At 41.9% G+C, this 20450-nt stretch overlaps 1 protein-coding gene across 1 annotated transcript in view; it reads right to left on the bottom strand.

The window, feature by feature from the left end:
* Positions 1–11211, bottom strand: part of RBPJ (recombination signal binding protein for immunoglobulin kappa J region) — a 56069-nt gene extending 44858 nt beyond the window's left edge. The window contains exon 1 of the mRNA XM_083861230.1: positions 11151–11211. Coding sequence (XP_083717356.1) covers positions 11151–11170 — 20 coding nt within the window. The 5' untranslated portion in view covers positions 11171–11211. The remainder of the gene's footprint in view (positions 1–11150) is intronic.
* Positions 11212–20450: the final 9239 nt, after the last annotated feature.

Here is a 20450-nt window from a genome sequence, read left to right as displayed (position 1 = left end):
ACAAGTCCAACCAGTCTATGGCTAACTGTTAGTGCCATCCAGCAATATGGTGAGACATTAAGGCAGTAAGGTCAGTTCAGTTTTTCTGATTATTTACTAAGTATTTAACAATAAAAAAAAAAGTTAAGATTTTTTTCCAGAAAAACCACAGGACCCAGAAACATTGGAAAAACAAGGAATATGCCCAGAGCTTTTCTTCTTCTGTATTTTATTTCCATATGGAAATTCAGGTCACTTTCAAGGAACGATCACGTAAGGACTGGCTTCAAACTCGTGGTATCTTCCGAGGTCACCTGTTGTTTACTGCAGTCTCTAAAGCGACATGCAGAGGCAGCCAGTCACAAAGAATGACTGACTACTCCCCTTACAGCACAAGGGGTCCAGTAACAAGAGTTGCCCTATACTTTCTAGTAGTGTTTAACAAATGACTGTAAAGGCCTGGTCTACTTTTCCTTTGCTACCATCTGAAGTATGATTGATCACTTCAACAAGCCGATGGGGAGTAAAACTCAGTAAAACCTTTAAACACTGTTTCATAACGACTCCTTTGTTTTGCCTGCTAACTGTTGTGAAATACAGGTATTTTGCCCATTGCAAAAAAAAAAAAAAATGCAGAAAGTTCTGATGTTTGTTTTGGCATAGTTCTCACATTTGTTTTAACACAGTTCTTGGTATTTTGAGAGTGCCGCTATCTAAACGTAAGCACTGTGAACACTAATCTTATTTACTGTATTATCAAACCTGAACACGAGCCTGGCCAACATCTGTATTATTAATTAAAATAGATTATCAGAATAGGTTTTCATGCTTTTCCTGCTTCAGGTGACTCTTAAAGCAAAAAATTTGCTTTAGCTCTAGAGAACTGCCTGTTTTTTTCTCTCTACTTAACACATTCTTCTATCAGTCTTACAGACAAACTAAGAGACACATTACCTCCATAATCAACAGCAAAACAATTAACAGGATGGCACACTTAGTACTTACAAAGATCCCTTGAACTTTTATATTGTGATCAGAATTCCATCTCAGAATCATCTGTGCTGACTAGAAGTTTGTCACAATACATCAAGTGTGCTACAAGCCTCTTTCAAAGAGGAAGCCTAATCCCAAATACTTATTTTGATTAACTGCTCTCTGTGACTTATTAGTGAGAAATTTGTAATGCACACATAAACAAAACAAACCAAAAGCAACATCAACCATGCAACAGTAAATGAAAAAAACCTGAAATAGAAAAGGAAAATTAAAACAACAAACAAAACTCCTCCAATACAAAGAAAAGAACACCAACAAAACCCCAACCAACCAACCACCAAACCAAACCAAATCAAAACCCCCAACAAACTACACCAAACCAACAATACCCCAGGATTCAATGCTGAAGAAGTACTGAACAGCAGAAGAAAGGAATTTGGCCAGAAAAATACTTGGGTAAAAAGACATTCCAAAATAGTTTTGATATATCCCCATAACTCCTGGAAGATATTACATTATTGAGGATTTCACTAGTCATCACTGTATATCTGCTACAAAACTAAGCATGAAAAGAAGCACACACATGAAGAACAACAGCAGTCTCACCAAAGCCTTTTCTTTTCTGAATTCTGACACTTACCACTGAAACCAGAGCTGGATGGCAGATTTGGAAAGTAGTGAAATATTTTCAATTTTGAAACTAAGTACCTATACAGGATAATTTCTCCTGCAGTACAAAGTCATGGCAACAGCACACTGCAGCACCACTTCATTTTACTACATGGCACATTTATCTACTGGTCATGCCCCAACCATTGCATCTGTCTCAATTATGTAAGAGCAGCATCTCTCTGGTGTTCACTCTAATATTGCTCACTATAACCAAAACACATTAATGATGACTACAGTCACTCAAGTCTTCTTTACCAACCTTTCTGTTATGCAGATGAAAAACCTAAGGAAGTCTGACTTCTCCTGACCAGCGTTCACGGCCGCAGTTGGGAGAGACAACATGATGTCACCTGTCAAAACTCAGCAAACAGCCCATAACTACACCAAATACAAGAACAGAGGCAGGAGACAGTAATTCTATTTCCACCTCTCCACAGACTCTGTTTGACCTTGGCAAGTCACTGGGGTTTTGTGCTTGTTTTTTCACGTTCAGGACATGAAGAGCTTTTACGCAGACGGCTGGAACAACAACAACTGAGTAAGGCTAATTATTATTTATTCTGCCTGGCCTTAGAACTCTTCCACAATGGCATAAACTCAGAATGTGTACAAGCATCTCCCAGACTGCAGACCCTAATTTTGAAGCTCTCTTTATGCAAGATCATCAGTGAAAGCAGTAACACCCCTTACGAAGACAAGCTCCCCTGTAATCAGTAACTGATAAAAGCTTAGTTTCACAAATTCTTCTGCTAAGCAAACAACTTTAACCTTATTTTCTACACAGGCAGCTCCTAATCCACAATTTGCAACCTGCAAACACTGCCTGCGAGATCCTTTGCCACTGCTCCCAGACAAAATTAAATTACAGAGTAAGAAAAGAGCTGCCAGGAAAAGGAAAGCAGGATATTTTCTGAAGAGTATCTTTTATTCCGTGCAGTTTCTACGGTTCGGCAAAAATTAGGGACCAGTATTTTGCACAATTCAATTCCCTCTTTCAGGCTTGGAAAATTCTGAATTTCACAGCAGCCTGATCAAGTTTCATTTCGATACCAACTTTTCCTGGTAATCCCCCAAAACACCACACACTAAAAATATGCCACAAGTATGGCTTTGAAAAAACAAAGTGGAGATGAAACGTCCTACAGACCAAGCAACGCTACCAAGAATAAAAGTAGAAAGACATTTTTTCTGGCACATTCAGAAAAATGTCTCTATTTGTCTGTACTCAAAAAGGAAAAAAATTAGATATTCATTCCTCTACTCAAATAACTATAAGAAATTAGATTAATACCCAAAACACTAACTAGGATCCATTGTAATATATACCCTTTAATCTAACGTACAAGAAATAGAAAAATTAAATGAAGAACCAGGAGTGATCTCACACAGAGCAGTTAAAAATGATTAGTTGTCAACATAGCTTGTTGCCTATTCGAGAAATTGTTTTGGATTTTCAATGCACTGATGAAATATCACTGCATACAAGCTAGTTATGCAGTACAACAAAATAAAGATACACTCTTGCCCCTGAATAAGAAAGAAATGAAGCAAAGTTATACCATAACCACAACCACTGTAAATTCTTCATGTTTTTCAAATGAAGCATGTAAACAACTTTAGAATCATAGACTCATAGAACATTTTGTGTTGGGAGGGATCCACCAGGATCATCAAGCCCAATTCCTGGCACTGTGCAGGACACCCCCAGAGATTCACATCATATGCCTGAAAGCATTGTCCAGATGCTTCTTGAACTGTCAGGCTTGGTGCTGTGACTACTTCCCTGGGGAACCTTTTCCTAATATCCAACCTAAACCCCTCCTCACACAAATTCAGGCCATTCCTGTGCATCCTGTCACTGGTCACCAGAGAAGTGCCTGCCCCTCTGCTTCTCCCTGTGAGAAAGCTCTAGGCTGTGATAAGGTCTCCTCTTGCTCTCCTCCAGACTGAGTAAGACAGCTGATCTCAATCATTCTTCATATGACCTCCTCTCTAAACCCTTCACCATCTTCATGGTGCTCCTTTGGATGCTCTCTAAGAGCTTCACATCTTTCTTACATTCTGGCCCAGAACTGCCCCCAGCACTGGAGGTGAGGCTGCCCCAGCTCAGAGCAGAGCAGGACAATCCCCTCCCTTGCCCGGCTGGTGATGCTGGGCCTGATGTACCCCAGGACAGGGTTGGCCCTCCTGGCTGCCAGGGCACTGCTGGCTCATATCCAACTTTCCATTGACCAGGACCTTCACATCCCTTCCTGCAGCCCCCAGTCCCCAGCCTGTGCACATCCCTGGCACTCGCTCTTGTTCAATTTCACATCTGGTGATTGCCCAACCCTCTAACCAGCCAAGATCACTCCACAGGGCCTCTCTTAGTTTAACTAACTACGGAAATAACATTTTTATTTCAATTCAACACAAATGTTTCAAGACTTATCTACATTAAAAGACATGTTCAAAAAACAGTCTCACAAGTTTCCTGAAGACACATGCTGTTGACTGAAGTGTTCAGGCTGCTTTAGAGGGAACAAATCATGTCCCAGCAGCAGCTCATTCATTAAACAATCTTATTATTAAAATAGTTAAACATGATAACTATTGTAGTTAATAGGTCAAGAGAAGTCAGATGCTACTGTAGTTAATAATAAACATAATATATTTTAATAAAATTTTGCAGGTCAAGCTTTTAAAAAAATAAAAATACTAAAAAACCCAGTTTATCTTCATCTGTCTTTATTTTATATTTTATATATAATTTTAATACATATACAGTATTAGATTATATGTATATAATAGTAGTCTCTGTCTATTGTAAGGATCCAAATCTGCAAACTTAATCAAGAGACTTTCCACACTGTACATACTGAAACTCTTACGTTCTTTTCTTTCTTGGTAAAAAATTTACCACCACAAATAGGGAGTTTATGGATTTACAAACATAAAAGCAAGAAGATACATGGCCATATGTCACCATCTGGATAACTAAAGTGCAGCTGAAGAGCATGAAGTATTTTTCAGGAAATGAAATTATTTTAAACAGTATAAAAAGGTTCTGAAAAACAGCTGTAATGTGACATAGCAAGGGTGACAAGAGTTTCTTCAGGTTGTAAAGGTTACTTAACTTTTTTTTAAAGGGAGCAATCACAAAGTATACATAAAATATACATACACAAATTATGAGTAAAGAACACCACATAAGCAGAACCCCAGGAAATGAGAAACTCTAAGTTTAGCCCTTACTTTTCCAAGATTCAGTACGAATATAGGAATATGGAAACTGCTTCTATTAATAATTTCCTCTTCAAATAAGTGCATTGGCTGCTTCCTTTTTTTAATTTTTACATTAAAAAAGATAACCATAATTCTATATTATTGCTTTACCTCATTATCACCTTAATTATTAATGAATGTAATTATGTTCAAGGTAAGGATGAGGTATATAACATTATAACACAATAAGCAATTCCACATAAAATAATGGAAGTTCACTGAGATCAAGAATATAATTTATAATTATAAAACTGCCTTGAAATACTATAGACTTAAAATACACATTCACTTTTGTCAACAGAACTAAGATGTCATCTGATAATACAGCTAGTGACATTTACCTTTTTCTCTTTTCCACCTAAACACAAAAGAAGAAAATAAGTAATTCCATAAAAGTCAGCATACACAATTGCTCAATTTTTAGAAACACTGAAATAAGAAATATTTTTTAAAAAACCAAAAAACACTTAAAATGCACCTTCCCTGTGAAATGCTCTTGGGAGGCAGTATTTCAGCACATTAGTGCCATATAGTTCAGTTAATAACATGCTTGCAATTAACATCCAAAGAATTTAGGGTTGCAAGTATTAGGAACACCGAAAATTATGTCCTGAGACTTCAGAATTTTGTCAACACGATTTGCTCTCCAAGTGGCAAACTAATACCGTGGATAAACTACATTCTTCATCCGAAGAGAGATTCTAACAAATTTAATGAATAAAATAGAATATTTGTTTGTATTAAATATGTATTTTACAAATTCAAATGACAACCTATCTTTTCAAGTTTATCTAAACCCAAGCACAGCACAGAACAGGTATGCATTGCACCTTAACTGTAATCTTCAACAACAATGAATTAGTAACTATAAAATCTTTCTTCAAAATCTTTACTTGTGAAAGCACCACAAGTCTTTTAGGAAGACTTTGTACACACCTACAGGCTATTTGCTCTACTTTTCACCATATTTTTACACATTAGAAATTGGAGTTCAAAATAATGAAAAATACTCCTAAAATAAATTATTACAGCAAAATAGAAACAAGCAAGTCAAAGTAAAGAAACTCACTCTCATTCACCCACCCTTGATCAGATCATTATGCAATTCATAGTAATGAACAATACTTAGAACTATTTTTGCAAAGAGATATCAGCAAAGGAAATTGCCTTTTAATTGGCTGTAACAAGCACACACATACTATGCCAAATACAATAGTTACAAATTATTTCTGCAGAAATCAAGTCATAGAAAGATTATTTTCAAACTTTCTTTGCGCTCTGTATCAACCAGAATAAGTCAAACAACAAAGAGCTACCTAATACAATGAATCAGCAGCAAAAGCAAATAAAATCCAAATTAAGATCTTAACTCCATAAAATTGTTTCTACTGAAAGTACAAAAGGTTAAAAGAATATTTGCCAGCATTTCAGAAGACTCCTTCAAGAATACAGTCCTCATGAGGATTTCCCAACAGTCTGACTTAAGACAGCTCATGCTCCTTGATAATGATTTAAACATTAGTCACACAAAACCATCTACTCATTTGATTGTAAACGAGTTTTTCCCAATCTTTAACACTCATCAGGTGCACATACACAATACAATAGCTGTAGTTATGCTATTACTCAAATCTTAATAAGCACTGTTTAAACCTTCAGTGACAGTAAAAACTGTAGCCTGAAGAACCTATCCATGAATTCTAGTCCTATAGTCTACATCATCCTGTTTCCACTTATTAAGCCTCACTGAAATCATTCTAACATCTCTTGCAGCCTAACTCTATGATGAGGCTCAGAATCAATATGCAATTGTTATCTTCCTAGACCTGTCAATCACCCAAGACTACTAGCAATGCTTCTTTTCCAGAAATAACTCTCCCTTTCCCTTGGCGTTGTTGCTCTCATGACTCATCCCTGATCACTCTGTTCTTTCAGTGTATCCTCCTGAAGGAGCCCCCTCATTCACCTGTATTATTTTATTAATCACTTCATAGGTTTTTGTCTTGCATCCCTTTCCATTTGTCTTCATTCTAACCAGGGCCAGGATTCAAATCCAACTATGAACTCCCTGCCATCAATCAGAAATATTCTTTCTACTCCCCATCTCTTGGGCTTGTCCAAGTCAACACCCCAGCTTGAGTCTCTCTTTCCCCACACTGGTGCCTCACTACCAGCTCAGCCTCAGCACAGACAACACATACGTCTTATTCTACCACTGCTTCAGTCTCCTTTCCACTGCTGCAAGTCCTGAACTTAACTGCATTAGCCCTCAAATCTAGGCTTGATAGGTCCTAGAAATAACCTGCTGTTGAGATCCTAGAGATGCCCATCACATCACTAAGATATCCCTCTAGCAGCTGAAATTTTATTATGTGACCACAGAAGTTCACACCTAAAACAGTGAAGCAATCTTCATCTTTCAAGATCCAGAATTGATCCTTATGAACACTCCTCTCTCAACAGCTTTTTTTAGCCTATGGCCAGACCACACGAGTCCTTCCCCATCTCACTTCTTGAGCAACATCCACTTCATTCTCCACTTCAAGACCCTCACTGGTCAAGGTCCTCATTCTAAAATTACTAGTCAGGATGTAGATGAGGTTAAAGTTCTGATAAACTGTTATATTTTCACCTCTGAACTTCTTTTCCCTTGCCTTTGTGGTTAGGAGAGCTCCCTGAAGCAGTACCCTCTTTCAAAAACCTCCTATCAGGTTTTTTTTTTTCCTATTTCTCATTAAAAACAAAGAAACAAAATTACCAGATAGCCATCACGTCTACACTACTGCACTAAAATTCAGGTCTCTGTTGCCAAAAATTCTCCTATGCCATCACAGATCTCCTGAGTCCTCCCTTACCCTTAAATCATTAAGTATTCTGGGTCAGGAAACCCCTCATAACCACTGAACTCCAGGATGACTAATTCAGACATGGAACTTAAATAGCCTGTTACTTAGAAATGTGACTAAAACAATTTTCTACCACACAGTGCCTACGGAAAACCAGCATCATACCAGCAATAAACCTACTCAAAAGTATTTCTGTCTTTTTCATGGTTTCTCAACCTCTTCAAAAAATAATCCAAATGCTGTGTTGTAGGTGCTATTACAGAAGTTTTAATTGGTAATCGAGTACTCAAGACAATGCCTACTACTGATCAGTTCAATCTGTTATTTCTAAGTTGGCTTCTAGTATTTACAGATCAGGTTATCCCAGGCTACTAGGAAGACACCATCCCATACTTTACGTCACCGTACAATTACAAAATTAAGTTCATGGCACTAGAGATTTTCTCTGCCATATGGCTTTATTAGACCTAGCAGAGCAATTTTCAAGCTAATGGATACCTACAGGTATTTTTACAGTATGAGCAATTATTTAAAAACAAGTGCTTTTCATTCAAAATATAATTAAAGAAGCATTTTCATTAATTTTGTCATCTTAAAATATTTCGCTAAACTGTTCACAACTAAAACCAAAAATACTCCACAAAACCCAAAAAATACTATCCTATAATCCCAGCCATAAATTATCCACTTCTTTTAAATAATAGTTGTGAACAGTCATTCCTTTAAAGTTACTTGTCTCATGTTTCTGTTTACTTTCTCACTGTATGGGGTTCTGACCCCGTGCAGTTCAGCTTGTCACACTGTACATGAGCAAGTTTGATCAAAACTCCCCTCATGAGGCAGCAGCACGAGTGTGCCACATGCTGCAAACAACAAAGCAACAACATACTCTGGCTGCCCCCCAAAACTGCTGCAGTAAATTCCTACTATTCCATTCCAACACTGTATAAACCTGTGTACTATACCTCAAGCTTAGGCATAGAGTTTTTACGGGGGAAAAAAACCCAAAACTTTTTCATTCAGGTAACACTGACTGCAAACGAGCCATAAGTTTTACCTCAAAGTTTGAGTGCCCATGTGATGCCCATTCAAACACAATGCAGGATTTGCACATTACATTCTTTGGCTATTGCTTTTTAATTTCAAACACTTTTTCCCCCCCATCCAAGTAAGTTTTTACAGAACAGCCCAGAAAGAAAACCCCTTAAATTATTTTTTGGGGAAAAAAAAAATCAGCTACTGGAGAATCATCCATTTTTAATCCTAATACACACAGACAACTCAGCATCAGAGCCACACTCCAAAAACAGGTCATTTAATAATAAAAAAACCAAACCAAAAATCACAATACACAATATAAAAAAATCAGGGTCCTTCATGCAATATAACTACAACATTAACGAGAGTTAGCATATTTCATTTTACCTATACTGGAAGTATTTAACAAGAAGAAAACAAAAGTATTTTTCCAGAGAATTATTTGCCCTATAGGTTTAAACAATAAATGTAGCATTAAAATCGTGAACTACAAACAATTTTTTCACTCTCCTTGGTACTTTTTCTTACTGCTCTGATCACTGTTTTTAAAATAATCCACAGATGTTTTGTCAACATTTTAGCAGACATCTGAAAAAGATAAAACTAATGTAACAAACATGACAACACTTCTGACACTCCTGTAATAATCAATAAACAAAAGGAAATGGAACCCAAATATTCGGATGAGTAAACTAACAGAAACGTGGAAAAACTTAATTGCTAACTAGAGCACAGGCTAATAGTTATAGCAAACTTTAAAAGCATTTATTCCCTTCTTTCAAGTCCGACCTCTAACATAGTACACTCCAGGAATCATAACAAACAAGATTAGCTTCTCTAAAGAACATTTAATTGGGAAATTCTATATCAGCCACAAGATGCCTTCATCAGGCAAGAAACCAAGCAAAAGCTTCGATTTATTTTTTGACAAACAAGAGTGAGGAATTGGAAACACTACTGCAGCCAAACAAAACAACAAAATACCATAATGCTACCTTCTCCACGAGAACAAAAGCATCAACCACCAACTCCACCCCACCCCCAAGCAGGCTGTTGCTCTCTAACCACAGAGCCAATGCTGTAGACAATGTAATCCCACAGGGAAGACAGAAGGTCACAGACACACTGTGAAATCTTAAAATAAGGTCGACGTTTTTGAAAGACCTACAAGTACTTTAACGAGACAAAAATTTCGTTTGGAACAAACAGGTGGAGTATAGAAACAGCCTGTTCTTCTGCTGACTGTCTCTTCCCTCAACACATAGAGGGAGGTTATGTGCTCAGCGTAGTCCAAAATTAAGGATACGGCACTTCAAATAAGCAGCAGCAGCAATCAAGATGTGGCGAGGATGGCAACGTGCAATGTAACACTGCAGGTGTGATTGCGTACTGTATACCAGCAATGGATCTGTTATTATTCATCAGCTGTAGGTGGCTGAGAGGGTGTCACTTATTACAGTGACACATGCTGCAGCTGGCTAGCCATGATTAAGTATTACCCAGTGCGGTTGAAAGGGATGGAGACTACCATTCATTATGATCCAGCGTGGCTTAGTGGCGTAGGGAGGCTGCTACCCTTCCCTGCACCGCGGCATTTGAAGGAAGGCAACTAAAACTCAACAAAGCCCTGGGAATGGTGTGCAGAGAGGAGAGAAAGGGAACCTCGGTCGCCCAGCCTGACGGAACGGGTGTCCTGCTAGCAGGGGAGGCGAGCCCGCCCGCGCCCGGCGGACCAGGAGCGCTCCGCCGCCAAGTGACAGCGCCGGGCCGGGCCCCGCCGAGCCAGAGGCGCCGGGGCACCGCGCTCAACTTCCAACCACAGCAGCAAAAGCCTTTGTCCGAGCGCTCCCGGTCCGTGGCCGGGGGAGCCTGGAGGACCCTCGCCTGTGGCGGGACGAGTCGGGGCAACGAGAAGGGAGAAGAGCCCGTGCCAGCCCCAGGTCCCCTCTCAGCTGGGCTCCGCCGCTCCCTCGGGAGCCCTCAGAGCGGGACCCGCTCGGCAGCAGCCGGGATGAGCACTGACCCTGCACGGAGTCCCGACCGGTGTGTCCGCGCCGGAGAGAGGGAAAGCAAAGTGAGCGCCCAGACCCGCCGGGACCCCCGCGCCGCGGGGCGGCCGGAGAGCGCGGCCACTGCCGGGCCGGCACCCGGGGCGCCTCCTCCGTGCGCCCACCCGGCGGGACCCCAGCCCCGCGAGGTTTGCGCCCCGGGGCCCGCCCGCGGGCCGTCCGGAGGGCAGCCCCCCCTGCCCTGGAGCGGCGGCCGAGGAGCGGGCGGGCGGGCGCGGCGCGGCCTCGCCCGGGCAGCCCCGGGCGGCGGCGGCTCCGGCGGGCGCCGCGAACGCCCCGCACTCACCCTGTCACAACAGGCGCCATCTTCCACAAACTCTCGCCAAAACTCCTACTCTCGCGAGAGCGCCCCCCTCCCCACGGCCCGGAGCGCGCGTGCGCGGGTCCGCGAGACACGCGCGGGGCGGGAGGGGGGGGCGGCGCGCGCCGCCCACTCAGCGCCCGGGCTTCTCCCCTCAGACACAACAGCCCGGGCGTGGGAACCGCACCGCTCTCGCGAGAGCCCGGCGCCGGCCGGCATGGGGAGAGCGGCGCAAGTCTCGCGAGAGCGGAGCGCGCTCAGGGGAAGCCGAGGGATTCCCTCTGCCCACTCGCGCGTCTCGTCCCCGCCGGCGCGAGGAGGGGCGGGCGGGGCGGAACCATTTGGGGCGCGGAGGGAGGGGCGGGGCGGGGCGGCCGCCAGCGCGCGGGGATCTGCCCACGGCCGCCGCCGCCGCCGCCTCCTCCCCCCACCCGCGTGGGAAGTGCCGTGGGGCCGCGCTCCTCGTGCTGCCCGCGGGCCCGGCACGTGCGCGGCCCGGAGACCCCGCGGCGGGGCCGGGGCTGAGGGGAGCCGCGGCAGGGCGGGAAGAGCTCTTTGTCAAACGGTGAATAAAAAGAGCAGGAGGCCGCGGTTTGGAGGCATAGCCCTTAGGAAGACCTCAGTTTCCTTACATGGAATTGTTAGCATCATTTCTTTTTAGAATTCGGTTTTACATTAAAAGCCTGGTTGCATAATTTTGTTTTCATCCGCAGCTGAAGTGCGTAAGATGCGTTTGTTTAGCAAACAGAAACAGTGGAGTCTGGCAGAGCCCCAGCCGGCTGAGCCAACCCTGTGGCGACAGACGGCCGAGTGTGGGCACGGGGACAAGAGGTACCACAGCACGGAGGGAGCTCCGGGTGCGCTCCGGTGTTTTCATACGGCAGGAAAAGAGGAGCCCAGTTTTGGATTAATTTAACAGTATTACCCCTTCAGGATAGGGATCTGATTGTCCATTAGGACACCAAATTTGAAAGCTTTTACATCAAGGTTTCTGTCTACCTTCCTTTATGTGTTGAGTATAACGTGTCAGTCTAACTTGGGGACAAATGCTACATTGGTTTAAAGATTGCTGAGATTCCAAAGTTTACGTCTTCTTTATTACTGTAGCTCTGTACCTCTGCTGTCTTCCAAATTATGGAAAAAGATAACATTTCAGTAATCCTATGAATAAGATTTTGGATTTCTCACCCACATATGCACTTCACTGCTAGTGCTAATTCAATGAATAATGTCTCAGATTAGTAAAATCATGTTTTAAGGGATTCCTTGGTGACAGAGTTTTCTGTAGTCTCACTGTACAAACAGCTATTGTCTCCTGTCATTAAGGGACTTTCCCCATCATGATTTCCCCCTCCTCATTAGATACAAGAGGACTCTGACTGGCTCCCTTGTAGGCACAGTTCTCAGCAAAAGCACAATGCATACTGGAAATCCTCTGTATTGTTTGCAAAGAGCAACTCATAATCCCTTTGGAAATCTCTTCCTAAAAACATTTTTTTTTTCTCCCAAGGCTAAAGAATGATCTCAGCTCATGCTAACTCCATTCCATTAAGCATAGTTTCTGGATGCTTGCCATGGACTGTCTCTAGATGGTTATTTTATGGGGCCCCTCTTTTAGTGTGTTTTGAATCAAACTGGAAAAACTAAAAATACAGCACACAATCTGCAGTGTCTAGCCTCTTTTAATAGTTTACAATGAAGGCACTTTGATTAATAACCAGATTAATTTGATACTGGAGCAGGTATATTTTTTCAAAAAATTAGTCATTATAAAAACCATTGTAGTCCTTTTCATCCCTGACAGTACCTTATAAAACAAATAACCACTGATTTTATTTTTTAAAATTATAAATTATCTGCAATTCAAAAGGCCGGGAATACTATTCAAATCAAAACAATAGTTGAACTTCATATGAGTAGCTGGTGGAAGATAATAAGCCTCTAAGGATTTTTTAATATTGTTTATGCATTGAATTTTCTTGTTGCTGCTAAAAGTTTGTATTTCACATTGAGTGTGAAGAATTCTTATTGACTTTATTGGAAACTGAAACCATCCACTACCTCAGGGAGCTAGACCTCACTTTCTGGCCTGTAATGAATGTAAGCACTTCCAGACCTGAGGTAGAAAAATTTAAATACCAGGTCTGCACCATTTAAATTTTTGTGTTTGCTATGCAAATCAGTAGTTTGACTTTTCTATTTAAGCTCAGCTGAGGTTGGCAAAGGGTTTTGAATCAGGCCTGTCACTTCAGAGACAATTTGGAGAAGCATGGCTTGAAGGCACCTTTGAAGGATGTGATTTCCACAAGTGTTGGGCCTCACCTGCGTTCCAAGCAGATGCTCTGCCAGTTGATTCCAGCTGAGTGCTCAGAATCATTAGTCACCTTTGAAAATGGAAGGCTGTTAAAGCAGGAAATCCAGTTTACTCGCATTTGTCAACTGGAGAGCAGGACCAAACCACCTCAAACTTGGATTCACAAACATGAGTGTACGTGGACAGAGCCATTTGGCCAGTGGTTGGGGGATCTCAGCAGCTTCATCTTGGGAATCCATACAGTTCCCCTGTCCTCCCAGTCTTTGTGTGGAAAGAGGAGGAAAGACAAGGAGCCTAGGATGAGCCCGTGGGATCATTAGGGATCAGGCCCTCTTTGTGAGCAGGGGGGAGGTCTTTTGGCCTGGGGTGTTGTCCCACCAGTGGTACTGTAGGAGCTGCTGGCCAGCAGTGCTCAAGCAGCCCAGCCAGGGAGGAGAAGGGCGAGCAGGAGCAGGGAGCATGGGATGCAAGCGATGATAACCAGGCCAAAGATTTCAACAGCTTGTTTGACCAGTCCTGACCAAACTTTCTCCAGCACAGCCTTGGCTCTGGGTTTCCCCTACGCTCATTCCTTTGGGCACAGCACTAGCTAATTAATATGATTCTCATTTGGCAACTACTTCCCACCTCGCTTGTTTGGAGAAAGATGAGAAAAGACCTGCACACTTCTGTAGAGAAGCAATCCCAAGTTTCTTATGTGCTTAGCACAAGCATGTAAGAGATAGGCAAGGGGACAAGGCACTCCATCTCAGATCAGCCTGTCTTACAAAAAAAAAATAAAATCTCACAGCGTGTCCTGTAAAATCCCAGCTATTTTAAAACCCAGTGGCCTTAAAAAGCATCGTAGGTAGTGAGAACCACAGTTATCTGGATCTTCATTATAAGGAGCAGGTTTATCTTGAGATGTTGCAGTTTGTAGGTGGTGTAAATCACACATTCTAGTGGTAGGTACTGTGATACAGCCCTGCTGGAATTTCATAAGCACAGGATGTACAGTGTGGTTCAACCGCGTGTCTAGGAAAGCAAATAAACAGGCACTTGCCCACAGAACATCTCTTAGATCTGAACTGCGGTGCATGTGCCAACAAAAGTTATCGCTTAAGCTGTTAGCCAGCCAGCTCAGTGTCAGGAGTGTCTGCTCTTTGAAATGGATGCTGATGTTCAGCACAGCTCGGAGAACTTGCAACATTGTCTGAAGGATGACAAGGAAAAAGAATAAGCTAGTTAGCAGTCTGCCGCAGGAGCATTGTTAAATAGTTTTTGCTCGTGTGTCATAGTCGCAAAGAGGATGGTAGACAAAAGAAAAAATCTGAATCTGTGTCTTAATGCAGGCTCATTACTATACTTTGGTGTGGGAGTCCTCAGAGGCTACAGTCAAACTTGGGCCTCACTATGGTGTTGCCTTGAAAGCAAGAGTGGTCTTTTAGTGTAAAGACAAGAAGCAAGGAGTATAGGAATCATTAGGAAGGAAGAGGGGGAGGGAAGATGAGGTTAACAGTAGTAACATCATGTGGTTATGTAGGTTAACAGTGTGAACAGCTTGATGATTGACTTCTATAATCCCTTATTTTTAAATACTTGTCTAGAACAGCCTGTTAAGACACCTTGCATTGTATTAAATTTTGCTCCTCACCTTACCCCAGAATAGTATCTTCACTTATTTTCCATTGGGTGATTTTTTTTCAGTTTGCACATATCTGCCCTGTATCCCTCCTTAGTTTTACTGAGCTCCTCTAAGAGCCCACCTCTGAACCTCTCCTACACAGCATTCCTCCACTCGTCCACATGATGCCAGTCCACCAGTTAAGTGTGGCACCAGGTTATCCCCTTAGTCCTGCTCTCCATACACAGCCCTCTGCAGTGATGGCTGGTGCCATCAGCCCTCTCATCCTCAGGGTGCCTCTGCAGGTGCCACCAGAATTCAGTGACTCATCCGGAGGCTAAAATGCCCTGGGGGCTGGCAGAGCCTGCCCACCACACACCAGGTAGTGCCAGCCCCTGCACCCCAGCATTCACAGGCAGCAGCAGAGCAGGAGTTCCTCAGGCCCCACCTTGGTGCTGCCGGCAGCGTGGCTGCTGTGCTGCCATGACCTCCTGCCATGGCTAATGTGTGCATGCACCAAACCAGTTCTAAGATCAAACCACGGGATGCAGGACTACAAAGTCATTCATTACAAGGAGTACAGCAGGACAATCTGTAAAAATCTCCATGTTTCCAAAACATACAGGAGAAGATACAGCTTCTTTTCAGTCTGTGTGATCTCTGTAGGACTGACTGAGCTGAAGACACCTGAGGAAGTTATTTGCATCCTATTGAAATCAAGAAAACTGGGGAGATTGAACTAGTTGATTAGACAGCGAATTATCACAAATAATTAACAAAGCAAAAGGAACATTTAAAGATTATATGACTCCAGATCTTTTATTGATTTTATTCATATACAAATACAAATTGATTTTGTAATGCTACAGTTCTGACTTGGTGTGAATACAGATCTCTTTCTGCAGGAGAACATTAAAAACATTTTAACATTTTAACACAGAGGTGTGTGGGAACTGAACTGAATGAGTAGGGGTTTAGGCTCAGTGGCTTATGCAGGAGGCTTCAGCCTGAGACCATGAGAGGCAGGATACTGAAAGGATGGAAGTTAGTATGCTAATATAACGATTCCATAATAGGCCATGTTTCTGCTTCTCAGTTGGTTCAGGACTTGTCACATATAAGGTCATGTTCCTGTTCCACATTCGGGATTGGACCCCTGTCCTCAGATACCCCTATATATTGTTAAATTTGCCAGGCCCCTGGGTCTTCGGATGTTGCCCCTCAGATCGTGAAGTTTCTGCTGTTTGTTATTTTCTCTATCAAAGTTCTTTAATTTTTGGGCAGCTCCATCATTCCCACCCCTCTATTTTTGCCACTCTCGCCCGGCCGGACCTGGCTTGGGGTCCGTCCCAGTGAGCTGGACTGCATCAGAGGTGCTGTTGCAGTTCTGTTGTTTTCCTGAAGTGTATTAATTCAGCATCTACACTCACACCCAAGCCTATAATTTAGTGACTGAACTAGAGCTGATTTTTTCGGCTTGTTTGGTCTCTCATTCATTAGGCTCTTTGAGAAAATATATGCTGGCACACTTCACTTCTACCTGTAAGTAAAGTGTGTTTTTTGAAAAAAATAATGAAAACTTATTTGATTCTACAAAACACAAGAGAAATACACACTCTTAATTGGATACATTTTTCTTACTTACAGGGAATATGTAACAGAACAATGCTTAAGGAAATTTCAGACTGACTATAACAAGGTACAAAAAAAGAATTTGTCAGCCTACTATAAAAGAAAACCACAATCTGCACATGACCTCTTGATAAAACTATCACTAAAAACCCATTTGCCATTGTAAACCATCCAATTTTACTATGTATTAGAAAAGTCTTTGTCCCAGTGATGACCATACACTATATGAAATAGGAGGAAATATGGACAGAAATCCTTAACCTATAATTCTACATACAAATATGTGCACACAGGAATTCTGTCTATGGCTAGAGGGAGGAGTTATGAAATTAATTGATTCACAAGTGTAAAGCTGGATACCATATAAGTGCTCTTTGGAGAATTTAGCGACAGGTAAGCCTCATTGTGGTCCTATATAGAGAAGTTAAACTAATTTTGTGTGCTTAGTAGCTTACAGAGTGTCCGTGGCTATAAAGAGTGATGGGCTATAAAGATAATTCTTGTTTTGGTGCTGTTTATTTAAATCAGTGAGGAATTTATACAGTCTTGAAACAGAAAATAGTCAAAAGGCATCACCGAAGAACATGTAATCCTAAAGAAGAGTTAACTTGTAATACTGCCATGTTAATATCTGTTTGGGTTACAAAATTCTAGTTGTTGTGGACTTTATCTTTCATACTACTACCATTTTGCCGTTCCACAGACCATTTTCCATAATCCTCCTCCTGAAAATAGGTGGACTATTTCTGGCCAGAATTATTGAAAATAAATTTCATACAAATTGCCTGAGAATACTGTTCAGATCCAGAGTGACTGACACCTTTTGAATTTTTGCCTCTTAGGGAATTACACATGACCTTTTAATGCTAAAGTTCATTAGTGCTTAGATATCATATTGATGAGTGTCATATAAATGAGGATGAACAGATAAGTCATAACTGAGGTAATGAGCTTATAGGTGTTATGGAGGTAACTGAAGACATGTCATGGAAGAGAATTACTTAAAGAATTTCTCTATGATTTTATTTACTGTCATTCTTGGTTCAGGATTCACTCTCTCTTCTTCAATTTTAACAAGTGGTGTTTCATTTTTAATGTTCTAGACAGCCATATCTTTTTCTAGAAATGCAGATATTCAGACATTCTTATTACTCATGGTTTCATTATCAGTTTGCTTTTCTCCTCATTACTGGCACCGACCTTGCCAAGAGCTAAGCACATGCATAATTTTACTGGTGCTATTAGACTCATTAAAGCTAATGGGATTAGTCAAGAAAGTAAAGCTACTTCTGTTTAAATGTTTGTTGTTTGAGGTAGTGCTGCTAGAATCAAGATGAGGAAAGTCTGGAAGGAATTCAAACTGAACAATCATTTTCATTACCTGTCAGACAAGGAGAAATTCAAAGATTTTTCTCTTGACCCAACCCTGATGCATGATGAACCCAAGGTGGTTTTACACTGGAGGTGAGCAGGGGTTTCCTAACATTGCTTTTTCTTCAAAAGATGGGGGGTTGAATTAAGAATTAAGCTGGTCTCAGCAAAGTTTACAAGGTCATTTCTCAAGTCTATGATGAAATTCCTAAACTAAAGATGATGAGACATCTCAGCCACCAGCCCAGCAACAGAGGCTGAGTATAACCTGATAGCAGTGTTGTGATGCTGTGCCCCGGGAGACTCTGGGTCCCCCCAGGAATATTTAATTAATGTGGGGAGATTGAGAGAGGTAAAGCCAGAAAAGCTTTCCTCTTTCTGCACAGAAATAAGGAGATTGCACTGAATTATACAACATTTCCTCCCACAGAGGAATGGTCTCACAGTTAGAACATGGGCTTATATCTTGGGGGTCTTGCATATAAAATCCCCAAGAGGTGTTTTATGCCAGTACAAAGTGGGGAAAAAGTCTAAAGCATTTCTTGCTATTACTCCTACCCTGCCTTTGTTCCTCATTTCGAGTGCTGCAAGTCTGCTGTTTTTTGACCTGCCAGCTGAAAGCCTCCCAGAAGCATTATAGCAGCCAGATATACAATGTTTAGAGTGCACCTGGTTTTCAACCCCTTTCTTTGACAGCCATCTCAGCTAGGGCTTGAGAGGGGAGGAGCATGGAGCAGTTGCTCCATCCATCCCAAGGAACTTCCCTTCTGGACCGTCAGGGCAATTTTATGGAGACTGGTAACACAGGCCAGACATAAAGTGGGTGATTATTAACTCCATCATGATCTAATTTGTCATTTCTGACCTCTGATGAGCTTCTTCATATACAGTGAGTTTTAAAAAAATCTGGCCTCTTACAGAATCAAATGCAAACTGCTCTACTATCATTTTGAAGCAGTAAATCTCCCATGGCCTTGAAGAAAACATCACTTGTGGGCTTTCACCCATTTTAAACCTTACTTTCAAAACAAACACTTATTTTGGTCTCTGATAATACAAATGACAAGTAAAATTTATTTAAGCTACAGAAAGGCTATTTGTAGTCTAAAAGTTAAAATTCTTAGTTAATACTGACTCCTGTGCCCTTGTCTTTTTCTGTGCAGAGGTTAAAAACCAGCAAGTCCATCACTGCAAAGTCTAATATCAGGAGTGGTAGATATATTTAACTATTACTCACTTTTCTCTAGGAAAGCAAATGATCTATGCCCCAATGCTCACGATTTTATTAACATTGGAAAGAACCATGTGGTTTCATGCAGTGTTTAATCTCCATGGAGTCTCAGAGCCCAAGGTTTTCTGATTACTGGCAGAGGAGAAGGACTGGAGTGACAGTTAGGGGTGCGCTGGTCCCTACTGTATATACAGCTGTTGCTGCACAGGGGAGGGAAACACAGGATCTGGCTGTCTGTTCCAAACAAAAAGAAATGGCACATGCTATTACTTCCAGATCATTGCAGTCCCTGCACCACCATCTGCTGGGGGTCAGAGCAGTTGTCCGGGTCGGCGTCAGTCATGCACAAACTCAATGCCTTCCACCGAGCTGTGCCCAGCAGTACATATTTACAAGAACAATAATGCGAACCTGCTCCCTGGACACAGGCACCACAATGCTCCATCACATTGGGAACAAAGGGGCACAACGAAAGTTGATATGCATTACAAAGGAGGTTCTCGGGGATCACAGCTTTGTGATTTCAGGCCGTAACACAAATTGGAGGGAAGAAAAACTGTCACCAATAAGCCCAGACCTAGTGATCATTGTATTTGTAATTGACGCAACATTGTTGAAAGGGTGCCTAGGTCTCTGTGTTTCCCCTTTTCCTATTCTCAAAGTCTTCTATAGAAAACAGTTAAATGGAAAAAGCTGTGATGATAAATATTGAAAACTTGGATACGTTATTCTGTAACAGCAGCAAGATAATCTCTGCCACTTACCCCAGCCTGTCCATACAGATCTCTTTTTCTGGGGCTTATGCCATGTCCTGGAGCGAGAAGTGGAGAGCCCTGACTGACGTAAACTGAACAGTTCCTGGAAATCGGATGAGTACAACTGTGTCACTGTGATGTTGAAACCAAATGAGCAGTTTTAGCATCTCTTCGGCCTAACAACAGCTAGTGAGTAATTCATTTCTCCTGCTAAAAACGGCTGCTTCACCACCACTGGAGTGACACATCAGGCATTACTGTTGGGTGCTGCAAACCTTTCACTTAGCACTGTCCTGCACCCTTGGCTGAACACACACATACAGGCGTGATACCCTTGGGGCCTAGAGCTTGAGGTGGTTTTGCTGGCAGTATGTTAAGG

The sequence above is a fragment of the Zosterops lateralis genome (genome assembly GCF_965231275.1).
Source record: "Zosterops lateralis genome assembly, chromosome: 5".
In the NCBI taxonomy this organism is placed as follows: Eukaryota; Metazoa; Chordata; class Aves; order Passeriformes; family Zosteropidae; genus Zosterops; species Zosterops lateralis.
This window is presented reverse-complemented; position numbering and strand designations above follow the sequence as displayed.